The sequence below is a fragment of the Lepidochelys kempii genome, chromosome 17, assembly GCF_965140285.1.
Source record: "Lepidochelys kempii isolate rLepKem1 chromosome 17, rLepKem1.hap1, whole genome shotgun sequence".
In the NCBI taxonomy this organism is placed as follows: Eukaryota; Metazoa; Chordata; order Testudines; family Cheloniidae; genus Lepidochelys; species Lepidochelys kempii.
In genome coordinates, this window is record NC_136396.1 from 8,035,194 (window position 1) to 8,053,080 (window position 17,887).

Genomic DNA, 17,887 nt, shown 5'->3' on the forward strand with positions numbered 1-17,887 from the left:
TGGATAGCCCGGTGAACGCACCATCGAGCAAAGCTCAACATAGTCATCACTCCAAAAAGCTATCAAAGCCCTAGTATTGTAGCTCGGTGCTTTCCATGTGGGGGACAGGGCAGCTGCACTATATCGACCAACAGGTGAAGAATGTGAAGGAAGGAATCAGACTTAAAAAAAAAAAAATCTCATTCAGCCCCAGAAGTGTGATTATAGAAACTTATTTTTGCCCTGAAATTAAATTATAAAGGGTCAGATCCTGACACCGTCACATGCCAAATAGTATTTGACTCCGCAAATACTCCCACTGAAATCATTTGGACTCTAATAAGGGTAGCAGAATCTGGACCAATATTAGGGGACAATTCATTTCCTATCTATTGAAGTAAGGGAACAGCAGACTGAGAATTCTGGTTCAGCACAGTCCGTCAGAACGTGATACATGTTTGCTATAGGTGCAAGAACTTACGATCACCTCAAGAAGACGCGAGAGGAGGAGCGCCTAAAGCGCACGATGCTTTCCGAAGTCCTCCAGTACATCCAGGACAGCAGCGCCTGCCAGCAATGGCTCAGTCGACAAGCTGACATGTACGGTTACAGTAAGATTGGGCCTTTTCCATGCACAACTTTAATTGGAAAGATTCAACATTTCTTTCTATTGGCAATAACAAATGTGTTTCCCAGATTATTATGGGGTGAGAGGAGAATAGTCTCTAATTCATAGAAATTGAAAAAAAGCCCTAAGTGATGGAAATAGTGCTTAAGTGTCAAACAAAGAGACTAGGTAGGGTGCATAAAGTGTTCTGGAACCGCCATTCTGATTTTTTCTGAGAAAACTTGATCACATTATTTATCTTAATACAGACTGAACTGCTGTCTTTAAATCCATTGCAGGAAACAAGGGTCTTCCCTTAGGGGTATTAATGAGAACACAGAGGACATTTGATGTCCTTTGTTTGATCTTAGCGGCAGCAGCTTTATCAATATGCCATCTAAACTAAACTGGGGCTGTGAACAAAAGCTACAATGCACAGGAAGGAAATGTATATTATAGAATATCAGGGTTGGAAGGGACCTCAAGAGGTCATCTAGTCCAACCCCCTGCTCAAAGCAGAACCAATCCCTAAATGGCCCCCTCAAGGATTGAACTCACAACCCTGGGTTTAGCAGGCCAATCTCAAACCACTTGAACTATCCCTCCCCCCATGTGCATCCTGTACTGTCTAAGAATATAGTCTAGAGAAAGGGCTGTACTTTCCCTAGTCTTTATCTTTGGTTTTTATTCCTGGGCCAGTACTGGAAAGTGCTGCGCACATGGAAATCCCTTTGAGTTCAAGGATCAGGCTTATATATATAAATTGCTAAGCTTCATCTCTGGATTATGCAAGTTGGATGTTCCAATTGTTACAAGATGGGAAGTAGTAGTGTAGGGGCCAACTTTTGCAGCTGTTGTTATACAATGCATAGTTAATTTGAAGTTTCATTTCCTTGCAGTGATTCTGGCCTGAGTCCCACAATGCCAGTTGCTTCAAATTCAGGTAATTATTTTCTGCGATGGAGCTATAAAAGCCTGAAGCCCTCCCGTCGACATAGCACTGTCTAAACTAGGGGTTAGGTCTGTATAACCGTGTCGCTCAAGGGTGTGGAATATTCACCCCCACCTGAGCAACATAAATTTTGCCGACATTGGCTATGTCTACACTACCTCCTAAGTGTTGTGTAGACTCTACCATGCATCAGTGACATTAGTCTGTTAGTTCAGGAGAGTGGCGCCTCTTGCTTGATTACAGAATTGTCCATCCGCAACCCTCATGCCCTAGTACTGTAAAAGTGAGCATTGTCTATAACTCACACGTCATTTCTGGATGTAATCAGTGGGTTGTTGCTGAAATTCTAGGTCCTTCTGGCTATACAGATAGAATCAGTCTTTACAGCTGCATTATTGAGTGTGGCAGGGGAAAAGAGAAGAGTTTTTTCTGATTACACTGCAAAAAGATTCAGGGTTGGTTGAAAAGACGGTAAAGATGTGCTGTCCTTTCTTTGCAGTCATGTGGAGCTGCTTCTGGGTCTCTTTGCATGTCAGAGTAATGTGTGCATGACAACCTATCAGTATGCAGATGTGAGAATTTATATATGAATTACCCACAAATATTAAGGTTGCAAAGTCAAGCACTCAGAAGTTAGGAAATGCCAAAATTAAGGTTACCCATGCAACCCTAATTCAGTCCCCTTGTGCATATGCAGTATGGTACCATCTTTAGTTACATGATCACATACAGCATTTCTGTGACTATCTTGGTTTTTAAGGAATTTCCATCATGTGCACTCGTATCAATACCCACATTGGTGAGATCAGTGGGAGTTGAAATCCCACCTAGGCACTCTTGAAAATGTCCTAGGCTCCTCTATGCTTCTTTAGGCACCAAAAGTCTTTGAAAATCTGGCCCTTAACACTTTCTGCTGGCCTCCCTCCCAATGTATAACTGCAGAAACTGACCTGAAGAGCATCTCAGAGTAGCTCAAAAGCGTACCTCTTTCACCAACAGAAGATGGTCCAATAGAAGATACTACCTCACCTACCTGGTCTCTGATACCCTGGGACTAACACTGCAAACAGTGGGAGAAACTGTATTTTTGCTTAGCATTTCAACTGCTTCTTTTGGAAATTTTCCATTTCGTTGCTTTATTTCCAGTGGACATTCATTTGCAGTTACACTTTATACATATTGCACTATTAGGCGGGAAAAATAGACCATTAAGCTTATCAATAAAAAAATAACAATCCTGGCAGTTTCCTATAAAATTCCTGTTTCACACCTGCTGTGAACTGTAGATCTGCACTGCACACAATAAAGCCAGTCTACATACCAAGTTGCACTGATTTAGCTAAAAGTATGTAAGTCAATTTAGCTAAACTGCTGTAAAATGCTGTTTATTCTGTTTAAACTTGGCTAATGTCATTTTAGCTGAAGTTGATCCCTTGCAAATCCTATCTTAAAAAAAGTTAATTAAGTGTTCACCCAGGAGTTTTAACTTAATCAATTGAAAACCCCATGTCTTTAGTTAAACTAGTGCAGCTTTGAAGATGAGCTCTAAATAACTGACCAAACGCTTGGATTTTACTGGATTAATGTCATTGATGTCTGCCTTTTGAGATGAAACATCTGGAGAAACTGCAGCCTCCGAACTAGCATCCTACGCTGTGAACATTGCTTTCCTTATTTCCATAGGTAGACGGAGTGCCCCCCCACTGAACCTCACAGGTCTCCCAGGCACAGAGAAACTTAACGAGAAGGAGAAAGAGGTAAGGAGAGTGGAAATGAATGGGAAGACAGACCACCACCATGTAGCTATTTGTCTTCAGACTCAGTCTTGTTGAACAGTCTTAACCTTGCGAGCCTTTATGAACTGCCTAATCTTGGTTGCTACAGGATATAGATCTAGCAAATGGGTTTATTGCCCTGTAAGAAGCTTAGGGAAGTTATTACATTATAATGTGCAGAGTGTGATGTCCCTTACTCCACTCTGGTTTTATGATAGGGAAGAGAGCAACTTTTTCTTAATGAGTGTTTGCTTTAAAATTGGCTGAGGATTTCTTTGAGGGCCCAACAGAAACCATCACTTTCTCCTAACAAGTTTTTTTTTTTAAAAAATAGTTCAGCCAGCTCAGACCAAAGGACTAAACCTCAGTCAACCGTATTAGGCCAAACCTACTGAAGCTGAGTTATAACACTATGATGATCAATGGAAGATGAAATAGTTCATTCTTGCTTTTTTGTGCTTTGTCCAAATTTCTGCCCTTGGATGTGCATACTAGGCTCCTAGTAACGTTGGTGAGAGCTGCACATTTCAAAGAGCAGAATTTGGCCTTCTTTAAGAAACTGTTTGTTAACTTGGCCTAGTAATTGAGCACTGCGCTACCATATAGAATACCATGGTTCATCTCCCAATTCCTATGAGAGACTGACTTATCTGGCTAATTAAAAACAGCCCTGGAAGGTTGATGGGAGTCCCATCTACTAATCTTTCAAATGCAAGTGGTCTTGACGTGGAGGAAGACAATAGAAACAAGGTCTTTATCTCGCCACATATTCTACCAAGGAGCAAATGTCAGTACATTTGATGTGCACTAGATGAATTTTAGAGTCTCTTTCCACCACAGCAACCAATTGTGTTTTCCATTCACTGGATCTAGCAGTTGTGAAAAACTTTACTAGTGGACATGGTATTTCAGGCTCCATTCAGCATACAGATAATTTTGCCCAAGCATTCGCTTACAGGGGAGTTGGATTTCCTTGTCTGCAGAGTTCAGAGAAGGTCTCTCTTATTGAGACCTTGTGTCTCAGCTGATTTCTGTCAATGGGGTTCAGTCACTGAGCACTTCATTATTGAAAAGAAAGGGGCAGTCAGCATTTCCACTGGTATCCTTACAGCACAGAACCAAGAGGAAAGCCCATATTTGAGAGCCACATGGGACCTTTCCTGTCAAACAACAGAACCTGAGAGCTTTTGGGAATCAGTATTTTCAGTCTGCAGGAGAGACTAGAGACTTGTCATCTTAATAAGCTCAGTTGTTGTCAGTTGCATAATGTCCACCGTGCATAATGTTGCTTTGCATAATTTCCTGCCCTAATCTGCTAGAGAGGGCAAATAGCTGCTTTTATAAAAGGGTATTTAAAAAAAATACCCATAGTTTGTAGGGGATTAATAGACAGATACCCTTTCTGGCATTTGTCCAATGTGCTGAACTGGTAGTTGGGAGTCCCTTCAGCATGTGCACTTCCCTTGTTCTGCACAGACACCACCCATGCTGGATGCTAACACGGCTGCAATATTAGGTTCTCGCTCTCATCTCCCTAGTGTATTGTCAGTAAAGAATGCTTTCTAAAGCAGCAGCCAGCAGGAGAGCATTCCTCTCAGCAAACTCTTCCTCTTATTATTTGCAGGTTGGACTCACTTGTAATTACCATCCCCCCCGGGGGAAATAAGTGTGTTTTTGGTTGTCATTCCTTCCTCCCACCGCTTCCCCCCCGCCCCACCCCAGGTATTGCAAGACAAGCAAGCGTGGCAGATGTTAACGTTTATTAACTTTACCTTTGTCTTCTAGCTCTGTCAGATGGTGAGATTGGTTCCTGGAGCCTATTTAGAATATAAAGCTGCTTTAGTGAATGAGTGTAACAAGCAAGGAGGCTTGAGATTAGCCCAGGCTAGAGCACTCATCAAGATCGACGTGAACAAAACCAGGAAAATCTATGACTTCCTGATCAGAGAAGGATACATCACCAAAGCCTAAAGACACATGTAGAAGCCCTGGCACGAGTGACATATGTGGAGATAGCTTTGACAGTACTGGAAGTTTTTAACTTTGTTGAATCAAGGACTTTGGGTTTTTTGGGGGGTTTTTTTTGGTAAAAAGTAGGGAACTTTGTAAAATTGTCTGAATACTGACATTTCTTTGTCTAGTTTTCTTTTGACTCTGCTGTATAAACACTCCTGTTGTTAGTATTATGCTGCCATGTACTTCCGAAAGAGTTGTGCGCCATATAAGCTAATATTAAATGTGAGTAGGCATTCATTTCTAACCCCTCTTGTAGCTATAAAGAGAACCATGGGACTTGATTCTGCTAGCAGTGTAAATTCAGAACAGAACTGCAACCCCTAAAAGCAATTCTCACTTGTAGTTTGTGGGGTTGAAGGGGTTTAGAAACTAATCCCCTCCCCTTCTCTCCTTCGTGAAATTGTGTTGGTTTTCAGACAAGCACATGCTTGACGATATAAAAATAGAGTTTGCAAGGGTCTGCTTTTTAAAATTCTAATGTGGAAGGAAGAGGAAAAAGTCATATTAGGAAGTACATTTGTATGTATTAGTGCATATCACAGCAAGAGTCAAACCCCACTCCAGTTTCGTTGTTTTTAAAAAGCTTAGTACACTCATTATTTGGTGACAAGTCAGGCTACAGGCAATTCTTAGACTTAAACCTCATTTTTTTGTTGCACAATCCCAAAGGGAAGAGGGGATGGTTCAGCCAGAAGCAGCCTTTTTCATAACATACATAAACCATATACTGCTCCTGATTGATACCAGAGCTCCTACTTTCACCAAAACATCCAATTAAGACAAGTTACAAACCACTCTGGGAATGTCCTTTTTGAACTTAGGGACGTGCTCACGCTATTCCTCCTGCATTCAGTGGAAATGTGCCAAAATAGCCAGCTGAAAATATAGGGTTGTGAAATAAAACTAATCAGCTGTTCTATGAATAATTCAGTATAACCACTGGATTAAGATATATAACTAAGCTCGAGGATAAAGGTAGTTCCTTTATGATCATTTCCCTCTTTTGCAATCTAAGGAGGAAAAACAATAACTTGAGAAGCTTTTTTTCCTGCTTGTCTCTCTTACAGTAGAAATACAATTCTGGTCTTTTGTTTTTTCTTAAACACTGGACCATATTCTTTGCTGCACTTGGCTTCTGTGGGGGCAGAGGGCATCATGGAGCCTGTTACTGCTTTCTCATTGCCTTCCCTAAGGCAGACCATGATGTAGCTTAGAGACACCTGAGGGCCAGCTGGTTTCTAAGGCATCATCTGCCCGTTGAGCATATCTGTAGCTTGAGCATAATGTGCTGCAGCCAATCCTTCTCCCAGACCCTCTTCAGCCCTGCTTCGGGGACTGGGAAGGGAAACAGGAACCTACTACACTGCTTCTACACCTTATAGGGACTCCCTGGTGAATGGTGTCTCCAGCAGGGGAGTTAAAACTGGATTCCATCCCCTTTGTACCACAAGAGAGGCTCAAAGGAAGCTGAGCATGTCTGAGAATCTGGCCCAACATCTCCTAGTGCTGTTAGCACTATGACATCACAAATGCCAAGAGTGAAAGCTGAACAACTGAGAGGAGTTTTCACTGTTTCAAAGGTTTCTGTTCATGCCTATTTAACTCAACCACCTGAAAACACCGGGGAGAAGAGATCTGTGTAAGAGTCAACAGTTCTGCCCCTTAAATGAGGACGGAGAGGACACTGACTCCAGGTCTACCAAGGAGACCTCAACCAAAACCAGGGAAGTGGAGATTCAACATTGCCAAGGTAAAGAGAAAAAAACAAGACGGGGAGAATGGTGTGGGGGACTTGTAAGTCTCCTTTATACACCACAAAAGTAGCAAGAAACCATATTGTTTTCCCCTTTTGCAGACAGACAATCTTGCAATCTGGGCAGTAAGGGGATTTCTAGTGTGCTTGCGGCAGGTTTTATAACGACATTAATGTTTGCTGTTCCTATGGTTATTTTGAATGTTTGAGCTCTAGCCCAAACAGAAACAAGCCAAAAACAAACATGTAACAATCTCTCTCCGATTCCCATGGCTGTCCTGGTAGGACATGTCAGAGCACATGGACATTTCTAGATTTTCAGCTGTATTTGTGGTCTTTCCTCCCTCTGCTCCCCACCCCATTCTGAAGTAACAAAAAGGCCCTTCACAGCTGAGTCCCTTCCTGCATTGATGCCCTCTTTGCTCAGCCCCAGTTTGAGCTTGTCTCCACTGTGCACCTCAGTGCCTTCTTTCAGGCAATGCTTGAACTCCACCTCCTCCCTTCTCTTTCAAAACCACATCCTTCACGGCTCAAACAAAATAAGTCCAAAGTCTTTTGTTGCTTGCAAGATATATGCCCTTGCTTTTCCAGTCCGTTCTAGTATTCCTTTAATTGTGAGCCGTTTGGGCGAGGGACACGCTCTTTATCTGTACTGAAACGTGCCATGCACGGCTCTGGCATTATCCAAATAATTAGCAATAATGAAAAGTTACAGTTGCCATGAATATGGCATTGTTTACTCTACTCTTCTTTTCCAATCAGTTAGGCCAGTACAGTGACCCAAGGGAAACAAGAACCCCAATCACAGCAGCCAAGTTTGTCATTTTATTTTTCTCTGGTAAATTAAAGAGGCAGTGTAGTCTAGCAGTTAACACAGGCCTTAGGAGACCTGGGTTCCATTTCTCCCATACTTGCTGTCACCTTGAGCAAGTCACTTAGGCCAAGCTTTTCCAAAGCGAGTAGGGATTTTGGGTGCCCTGCTTCCAACTTGAGACACTAAAGGGGCCTGATTTTCAGGAAGTCCTGGGCACTCCTTTCAGACCTCTCAAGTTGGTTCCCTCAAAAACACACACAAAAAGCCACCAGTTGCTTTGGAAAAACCTTGATTTTAACTTCTGTACCTCATTTTCCACCCCGCCTGTAAAACAGGGATAATAAAAACCTACCTCATCAGGGTGATGAGACTGAACCCACTAAGCATACAGGGAGGTTTTCAGATGGAAGGCATTATAGGAATGCTAGGCATTATTATTATACTGTGAGCTCACCGCTCAGGATTCCAGTTGGCTTAATTAGAGACTCAGGTGAACATGAGAGGTTAAATAAGGAACAAGGCTTGGGTAAGATGGGAAAGCAGGCCAGTTTTGGTTAACATGCCTCGCTGGGATTCTGCAATACTAATTATGCCTGAACTCAGGTAACTAGGAGAGGCCATGGCTGCTTCCATCACTAAGCTTTCTTAATCACTATTAATAACTGGGTTTACATGGTATGATTTTGGGGAACATAAATCTGCTTTGGGCATGTTATTTTTCTGCCATAAAAGACACCAGTGCTTTAAATGGTTATTGCTTATAATAACGGAAGTCGTGCTAACCAAGCACATGCTGAAATGCTTTGCTGAATCAGGAGCTAAAATTGTAAGCTTTCTGTGGCAGATACACCATGCTTTTACTGTTCGTACAACTCCTAGCATAATAAGGCCCTGATAGTTGAGTAGGGCTCATACATGCCACTGCAATACGAATAATAGTCACGTGAAATCCCTGGTTTTAGTGGCTACTCCAGTTCCAGTCAGGGAGGTGATAGTGAAATCTCAAGCATCTCATTTTGGTGCCAAGAATCTTGGCAGACTAGAACTACAGCTTTGCACATACAAGATAAACAAAAACCTGCTTGTGTTTTACTTAAAGGCAAAAGAAGAAAATCCATCCATAGTGAATGTGCCTGCTGGCATTTTTCTTCACTGTTCCAACAAACTGGTTGAGCGTTCTATGGGAAAGGAAGAAGCCCACTGATTAGTTCAGGGAAAGTGGTTCTTAGATGTACACAACAGAATATAGACTCCAAGCATGTTGCTACCTAGCTTCAAATCTACAGCTCACTTTGATCTGGTCCCTTAAAGAGAGTGTTAAGGTATGTCTACACAGCATTTTGGAGCAAGCCCACCATCCTGCATTGACAGACTCAGTCTAGCAGGGCTTATGCTGATGCTCTAAAAGCAGCTGTATGGACAGCACTTGGAAGATGCAGTTCAGGCTGGAACTCGGGTTCCAAAACCCCCCGCCCCTTCAATATTTCAGAGCCTGAGCTCATGCCTGAGACAACTTCAAAGCGCCATCCGGACAGCTATTTTAGAGCGTGAGCCCCACTAGCTTGAGTGTGTCCGCCTGAGCTTGGACTCCAGAATGCTGTGCAGACTTACCTTCAATGGTTAAGACCGTCTCTAATTTTTTGCATGGGCGTATTTTCTAATAAACCATCCCGCCCATATGTTTTCTGTCTCTTCTCCAGGCAGACTTACTTGCCTTCCATACGCTGATTGCTTCTCCTTGGGCCTATGTTAACTATCCAGGCAACACTTGCATCCATTCTCCCTGTAGCAGTGCTGGTTTGCGGCAGCCTGTTCGACCCTGTCATGTTCCAATGGAATGGGAAAGAGCTTATGAAGTCTAGACATTGTTTAGGCACAAGCTCAAATTCTTCATTATATATCAGAGCAGAAGGATGATCCAGGGGGCAGGGGATTAGCCTAGGACTTGGGTGATCTGCATTCAGTTCCCTGCTCTGCCACAGATTTGCTGTACGTCACTTGGGCACCTAACCACCATTGATTTCATGGGGAGCTAGGTGATTAAAATACCTGTGAGGATCTGGGCCTTAGTCTCTTTTGTGCCTTATTTCCCTATCTGTGAAATGGAACAACAGCATCTGTCTACCTCATAGGGGTGTTGAGGATAAATATATTAAAGATGTTCAGGAAATATGAAAAGGGGGTGCAGATAAGTACTATAGAGAGAAAAATGGGGGGAAGGGGAAAAAAATTCAGCCTCAAACCTAAGACATCAGACAGGAGAGAGAGAATGTAAGGAAAAGGCTAACAATTATCATACTTATGTGATCTATTTAAACCATACGCATTTAGAGGCAGGGACTCTGTTTTGGTATGTATATCACCTAACGCAATGGTTCCCCAATTCCTGTTTGCATCACTACTGTGAGACAGTAAATAAGATCGCCTTTGGAGGGGGAAGTTTTCGGTGGGGAGGGACGGGCTGATATAGATCTGAAGGGAAAGAATTCTACGAGCTATGGCCTCTCAGAAAGAATCTCAGATTGACCTAGGACGGGCTTGTAGGATCCCTAGGAACAAGGTGGAATCAGATGAGGCTCAAGGAGGAGCTTTCACGATAGCCAGGGCCTACACTATGAAGTGAGGGGTTATTTTGAGGCATGCATCAGAAATTAAATGATCAGATTTCTAGCTGTTTGGGGCAGTGACTGCCTTTGGTTCTGTGTTTGTACAGCACCTGCCACCATGGTTTCCTGGTCTATGCATGGAGTGACTGCAATACAAGTAATAATAGTTGGTAATGCTGATATTTCCTTAGATTTCATACACTCCATCCATGTGGAAAAAACCAAACCCCATTACCAAAGGAGGAATTGTTTAAAAATGTATCAGTGTCAGGTGGACTCAGACGTTCACCATTATTTCAGCCTTTCATCAATGAAAACAAGACTTGGAAATCTAATCTGGAAGTACCATAGCAGAACCATGCCCCTTGACATTCTGGGTCGAAAGGTTTTACAGAAGCATTCGTGTGTTTTGGTACATTGAACGATTCTAGCTGTCCCGGTTTTCAGGATGTGCTGAGCACCTGCCCCTCTGACTATCAGGCCCCTTACAGATGGTTCACATTTGGCACCAGGGAAAAGAGGCACCCAAAAATCATTAATCAGTCACTTAGGCGAGTCTTGGTCTCCGTCATTCAAGTTCAAGATTTCAAAAAGATGGAAAGGCAAAAATGGTCTGTGATACTGTAGCGCTGGTAATGCTAGCCAATGGCTCTGCACTGAGACTTCAGCTCATTGAGGGCTCGGGTACTGCCCTGTGGCGCAGAGGGTACTGCTGCCAGGGAGAACCAGCCATTCGCTCCGCCATGCACTGGGCATAGACTCATGTGTGCTCTAGCAACTCATCTAATCACAGTCAGGGAGGCACGCAGGAAACAGCATGGGCAAATGGATACAGAATTGGACTAAGACTCAGGAGATCGCTGTTCTATCCCCAGCTCTGCTGCTGACCTGTTGAGAGACCTTGGGCAAGCTACTTCATCTCTTTGCCTCGGATTCCCCTCTAACTTGAGCTGCAGCCTACTCCCTTAACTGGCCAGCAGGCTGGCTCACTCAAGTGAAAAGCACCACCACTCTCGAGGGAAGGGGTTTTGTGCGTGGACCAGACTCCAGTTGGGGGGAACTCTGAGCTGGAACTCAGGTTAACTGCGGTGAAGACGAGCCCTTTGTCTAAGCTCCGAGGGGTATGGCTGGTTGGTTAGGATGAAGGGAGGAGATGGGGGTGGAAGGGAGATAGGGGAAGTGGAGAAGAGTGACTGCAGAATGGAGTCAATGGGGTACTGACCTTTATTCTCTTTTCTGCTTTTTAGAAGCTGCAGTATAAGATTGCTGGAAGCTTTTGGTCAGGGGAGGCTATTGAATGGGGGTGTGTGTTTATATATCACAGTTATGGACAGTGTTTTTGGGTATTGCATTTTGGAAAATTGAATATTAAGAAATAATATTCCCCCATAAAAGGAATCTGTTGGAGACGGGTGAATGGATGCTGAAAATAGCAGCGCCTCTCACTTTGCTGAATGCAATGATCAGCTTCAGATATCACGGCCCCAGTTTTCCAGTGCCCTGTATCACAAAGAGTCATTTGCACCGGTGCCAAAGGGGTGTAAAATGCCACCCCTTCAGAATAGCAATGTACTACACCCATTTTGCACGGATGTAACTAGCTAGATGAAGGTTCAAGGCAATAAAGAATCAGGCTCCAAGATTTTTGCAGGGTTAAGCAAAGGTAGCTGAAGTCTCTGGGCAACTCTGTTCCCAGGAGGAGCTTGGTGGTGCAGAGAGGGGACAGTTCACTTGCCTGTGGGCCAGATCCATGCGGAAAATTGCTTCTGGCAGCATCATTCGGTCAGACTGTCCTGCACCTCCGCTATTGTAAAGGAACACGAGCTTACCTCACCTCGGAAGAGCCCAAGTGGGCAGTGGCCAGAGACAGCGCAGCCATGGTGAAGCCAAGGCTTTTGCCATAAAACGTTGTCCTTGAAATCCAGCTCTCAGTAGTGTTGCAGGGCCCTGATAGGGAATGCATTGAGCTGATCTGTCTGTTTCTCCAGCTTCTGACAAATGGACACCAGTCTGGTGCAAGGACTAAGTAGTTGCTTCCATCCCTGGCATCTCACAGTCACCTGCCTCTTCTAATTGCCTTCTACTTGCAACCCTGTATACGGTAGTAAAACAGGTGTGGACTCCAATCCCGTGAAGTGCTGAGCAGCCTCAATTCCCCTACTCTTCACTCATCAATCCCCATTGCGTGGTACCTGAAGGTGCTCAGTACGTTGCAGAATCTGGCCCTATATGGGTCTGAGCCAAAACCCACTGAAGTCAGTGGGAATCTTTCCACTGCCTTCGTGTCAGGCCCTGTATGAACAAGAGCCTGGCAGCAAGGGGTAAAAGTTATGGGGGAGTGGGTAAAGATTTTCCTCAGCATTTGAAGCTTTCAAAAGAAGGATGAAGGCCATAGAAGGAGGGGCTGGAAGTGGGGTCTGATAGCACTGGTTATTTGGTCCCTCTGAATACAATATTTCAGGAGGATTTCTGTAGGCGCTGGGCCTGATTCAGAACCTGCTTATGCCGGTGTCTCTCAACAGATTTACACTACTTCTGAGTAAGAGGAGAACCAGGCCTTTTCATAGGGATCTTTTGCCATTGACACAAGATAACTAAGACACCAAACATCTATAGACACCAACATGGAACAAAGACACCACGTGACACATACCCGGGCTAAATAAGTACCTCCTGCTTTACCCTTTGTGAATCATTTAGTGACTCAACAATATGGAAGTGGCACCTGTATGTTACAGACCACTCCTATGTAACACCAGCTCCTTTCCACTCGGGCCTAAGTGATTCTCCAGCCATTTTTCTGAATAATACAGCGGGTATCTGAGCCAGTCTCTCTTCTTCCCCTCCCTTCCGCATGAATAACCAGGAGAGCAGCAGGCCCTTGCAGCAATTTAGAGATCTCAGCACATTTGATCAGCGATAAACTCTCGCTTTTGCCCCTTGCTTCAGTTGGCCACTAGCAAATCGCCAGGTTTAACAACTAATTCTGCCCTTGCTCCCCAGAGGGTGACCTATATTCCTCAACTGTTAAATCAATATGCGTTTTCTTCCATTAACAAGCCATACCCCTGAAGAACTGCTCAGGGTTCTCTCTCTGCACTACACTGTCACCTTGCATTTAATGAAACCTGGCCTTTGGCTCCTGTGTTGGATTTGCCCTGGGAAGATCATTTACTGCCCCCCTACGGGTGCCTGCTGGGGTCACCGAATGCTATAGGGTGATGCAAGGTGGGGGGGAAGGGGAGGAAATGGAATTATAAAGGGGAGAGAGCAGCCCAACTGTAAGAGGGCAAGGGCAAAAGGCGAGATCATAGGGCCCAACATAGCAAATTTTAACATAAGGGTGCCTCTCCGGCCAGGATCTGAGTCGCTTTACAGTGAATTACTGCTATTAAGCAGCTTAACAGCACTGGTAGGTAGGTACAGTGGCCACTACTGGAAAGCCAGCACTTCTCACGGGTAGTAACTGTGGGGGTTGCAGGATGCCAAAGTAGAAGGGGAAAATGTCTATTCTCCCCTATGGCTGTGTCTGGTAGTTCGTGGCTAAGTGTTGACTACCGAAGTGCAACCACTGTTCAGGTCTTCATATTATCCCCATTTTGAAGCTGGGTAAACTGTGGCACAGAGCAGTTAAGTGACTTGTCATCACAGCAGGTTAGCGGTGGGGTCTGGAAGGGAACCCAGGGATCCTGACTCTTCAGCCTTTGCTCTAGCTCTCAGTCACACTCCTCTCCCGGACCCAGGAAAACGAGGCAATAAAGGCAGCACGGCACTATCGATGTGCATTGCAGAAAGGTGGTGTCTTGTGGGGAGCCTGCTGCTCGGTATCCAAATGCGAGGCAGCCAACCATCACATGGAGACCCAGGGCTCTGCAGGCATTCTAGCCAGTGGAGATGGGGGAAACTGTTGCGTAACCATGGAAACTGGAGAATAGCAGCTTTGGAGCAGAGAGTTGGATTCCTTCCTATGTGGTGACATGGGCTGTGTGTGGCGAGCAGCAGTCAGCTCACAGCTTAGACTGCCTGCATAACCCCTGCGTCAGCCACGGATTAGAGAGCGATGGCAAGAAGACAGCCTGATGATTAAGCTAATGACCAGCTACATCCTGGGCTCAATCCACCTTTCAGAAACGCACCCTGGCATTTTACAGTAACAGCCCAAACCATGCGGTCGCATGATTGCAGCCTGCTCGTGTTTTGGACCAGGACTGTGGAATTTTGTTACAGGAGCAACCCTAATGTAATTGCAGTGCCTTCAACTGGTTTACATTCAGGCTACATTTCATCCCATAGGGGCACATCCTGCACTGGTACACCTTTGTAACCCCACTGGCTTTCAAAAGTCAGCTCTTGATGTGACAGAGGCCAGAACCTCAAGTGTTTTGCCCCAAAGTTTTTGGTGATCCTTTGGGTTCTTCCCTTGCTGTATTGGGCATACAACGTTCCTCAGTCAGGTCTTCAAGAGGGAGCGGTGGGTGCATCGGGCCCTCGCCAGGAAATCAGTTATCACACCTCCAGCATGGCTGAAGAAAGGTGATATTGTCCTAAAAACTCTAGGTTGTATTTACAGTTCTGCCTAGGAACAAAATGCAGGTGTCCACTCTTGGTCGAAGCACAGGGAAATCAGAGCAACATGATAAAAAGGGACGCGGCGGGGGGGGGGGGGGAGAATAAGACGTGAAAAGGTTCAGAAAAAGTGTAAAGGCAGGTGAGTAAGCAGAGAGCTAGTCGACATATCTGAGAAGGTGGCAACAGATTAGTGCTTTCAGTGCTTTCAAGTTCCAGAGCTTTACTTCCCACTTCTCTGGGTCAGCTCTGATTGGGGCTAACAAGGGTGGAGGAGAAAATGACCATTGTAGCAACGCTCAGCCTGCTGTCAGAATGTCACCCAGATGACCTCTTCCTTGCACTTACTCACATCCTGTATTCAGAGTCACTGGTTGTGGTTTTCAGTATGCGTGCACACATGTAGGGTATTTCCCTCCCATGCACAGGGGGCTTTTGACATTTCCTTTTAACTCTAGCACCCCGTTAATTGGCTGCATCCCTTATTCAAAGGATTCCAAAGGTTCTCTCTGGTAAATTGGACTTCTCTAATGCACATGAACAAGGCAAGAGGCTCTCAGCAGGCACAAGGATTGAAAAGCACAAGATGTGTTAATATTTATACTGCCACGTGCTGTGGTATGGGCATTTAAATGATAACGACCGGCAGGGAGGCTTCCAGGCAGTCTGCATGTTGAGCCATCTAGGTATTTACCACAATGCTGGTTAAATGATAATTTGGAGTGGGCCCAGGGTCAGATTACTAGGCATGAAATGTAGAGGTCTTTAATTGTTTGATGGGACGTTACTCCTTTGTATCAGATTATGAGAGGCTGAGCCCCCAGATTGTTGTCCTCCACTCACGTTATCCAGCCAGGCTGTTGGAAAGATCAACATGTGTATTACTAATAATTATTTGTATTACGGTAGCTTAAAAACCCCAACCAAGGTCAGGCAGAGCACAAACACAGAGTCCAGGCTCTCATGGGGCTTGGTCGCAAGATAGTGTGAAAAGATCTTCAGATCTTGAAAACCTTGCATTGCTTGGAGGGAAAGTAACCATTTGATTATCATTACATACACATTCAGGAGACCTGTCCCCCACCCCCCTTTACAGTATCTGATCGGTCCAGGTCCGCTTGTGTGCAAGCGAGGATTTAATACACAGTGCAACTTTGTACATACGTATGCAATCACAGGCTATGAGACTTCATGCAGTATATTCTCGCTCACACTCACAAGAGCCGCTGCGCCTCCAGGCCATACACTCACCCACCACAACAGTTCTTTGAAAGACGTGCAAGAGCGAACGTGAATTTTACATGAAGGGCCTGCTTCATGCCACTGCTTTCCTCCAACTTTAAGATGGCGTAACGCCACTGAAGTCAATAATTAAGTCACTGTAAATCTGGGGGAGCACAGGAGTAAATCAGGCTCTCAGTTTTAAAAAAATTCTTAAATTCACATTTTTTTTGACCTTTTGACTTTCTTTTTTAAGCACACACTTCTCCCAATTTTAAAATTAATTTCTCTATTTTTGTTCCTCTTCCACCTCCACATGGTAGGTGTTGCGATTCTTCACTGTAGAGGCAGGGTTTAAAGGAAGAGTTCTGTCTGCTATAAAGCAAATAGGTTTGGGGCCGGGGGGGGGGTGGGGAAAATGTCTTAATGCTTTGGAGGCTGTAGCTAAACCACGTATATCCCGGCCTCTGAAGCTTGCCATGTGCCAGCATTCTAGGGGCATGCTTTCCCATCTGAATTTTCAGTGAGACTAATGTTTTTCCATACTATAAACTTTCAAGATCATACCAGCCCCTGTTATATTGGCCCACACAACTTCAGTGCAATCTGGACTCCATTTGGATTTTAGAAACACACACTCGTCCATCTAGCCACTCCCTGAAGGGATTTCCATAGTGCTCATCGCCACAATGTTAGAGACCTCCCGCAACCACTGTGAGGTTCTGGGGATCAGGAGCTGAGGCCCTGAGAGGCTCAGTGGCTTGTCACTCAGGGTGTACGTGATGGAGCTAGGAACTAGACCGTGTCCACCGGACTCTCAGTCCAGTGCCTTAACCAGGAGACTGGTGAAGGGACAGGAGGTAGTAACTGGCTGCCCATTTCTGCAGTGGAATAATCGTGCACTCTCTCATCTCTCTTTCTTGCGCTCTTGTTTCCAGTGTCTAATCTGCATGGAGAAAAATGCCAACACCGAACCAGGCGATGTCAGATTAAAGTGACGCATGGTCAGTGGTTAAACCACAGAGCTGGGAGATGTAGGGTTCTGTCCCTTGCTCTGCCACCAACTATCTGGTTGGCCTTGGATAAGTCTGTGCCTCAATTCCTCTCTCTGTAAGATAGGGACAAGGATACTGATCTGCCGAACAGAAGTGAGGAGCTTTAACTGACTAACGTCTGTAAAGTGCCACATAAAAGCCATGTCATATTGCTGTGATTTTGCCCAGGAAGCCGTCCACAACGGGTGTGTTTTTTAAATTGTGAAGGGCAGCAGGCGAAAGCTAATCGCACATAAAAGCACGCTCAGGTGAATGCATCTCTAAGGGTGCCAATCAGATCAAAATAGGAGTTTAAGAGGCTCCAGAACTGCCTGTAGGGGACAATGACTGTACATGGACACAAGAGAAAATGGACTTGGATCCTGAGCCTTCAGCTGCTTATTCCCTAGGAAGAAGTGCTGTCCTTTTAACAGACAGCCACTCATGAGTTGGCCTCACTCGGCTTTGGGGAAGAGCCAGGCGAGCTGAGCAGTATCTTGGTAACACACACACACACACACGCACGCGCACACACGCACGCGCACACACACAGAGCTGCTAACA

At 44.9% G+C, this 17,887-nt stretch overlaps 2 protein-coding genes across 2 annotated transcripts in view; one reads left to right on the top strand and one right to left on the bottom strand.

The window, feature by feature from the left end:
• The window catches only part of TADA2A (transcriptional adaptor 2A), a 25,846-nt gene extending 19,935 nt beyond the window's left edge, over positions 1-5,911 (top strand). Inside the window, exons 13-16 of the mRNA XM_073315623.2 lie at positions 447-579; positions 1,486-1,529; positions 3,222-3,295; positions 5,099-5,911. Coding sequence (XP_073171724.1) covers positions 447-579; positions 1,486-1,529; positions 3,222-3,295; positions 5,099-5,284 — 437 coding nt within the window. The 3' untranslated portion in view covers positions 5,285-5,911. The remainder of the gene's footprint in view (positions 1-446; positions 580-1,485; positions 1,530-3,221; positions 3,296-5,098) is intronic.
• Positions 1-17,887, bottom strand: part of SYNRG (synergin gamma) — a 134,874-nt gene that overhangs the window by 17,578 nt on the left and 99,409 nt on the right. The window lies entirely within an intron of this gene.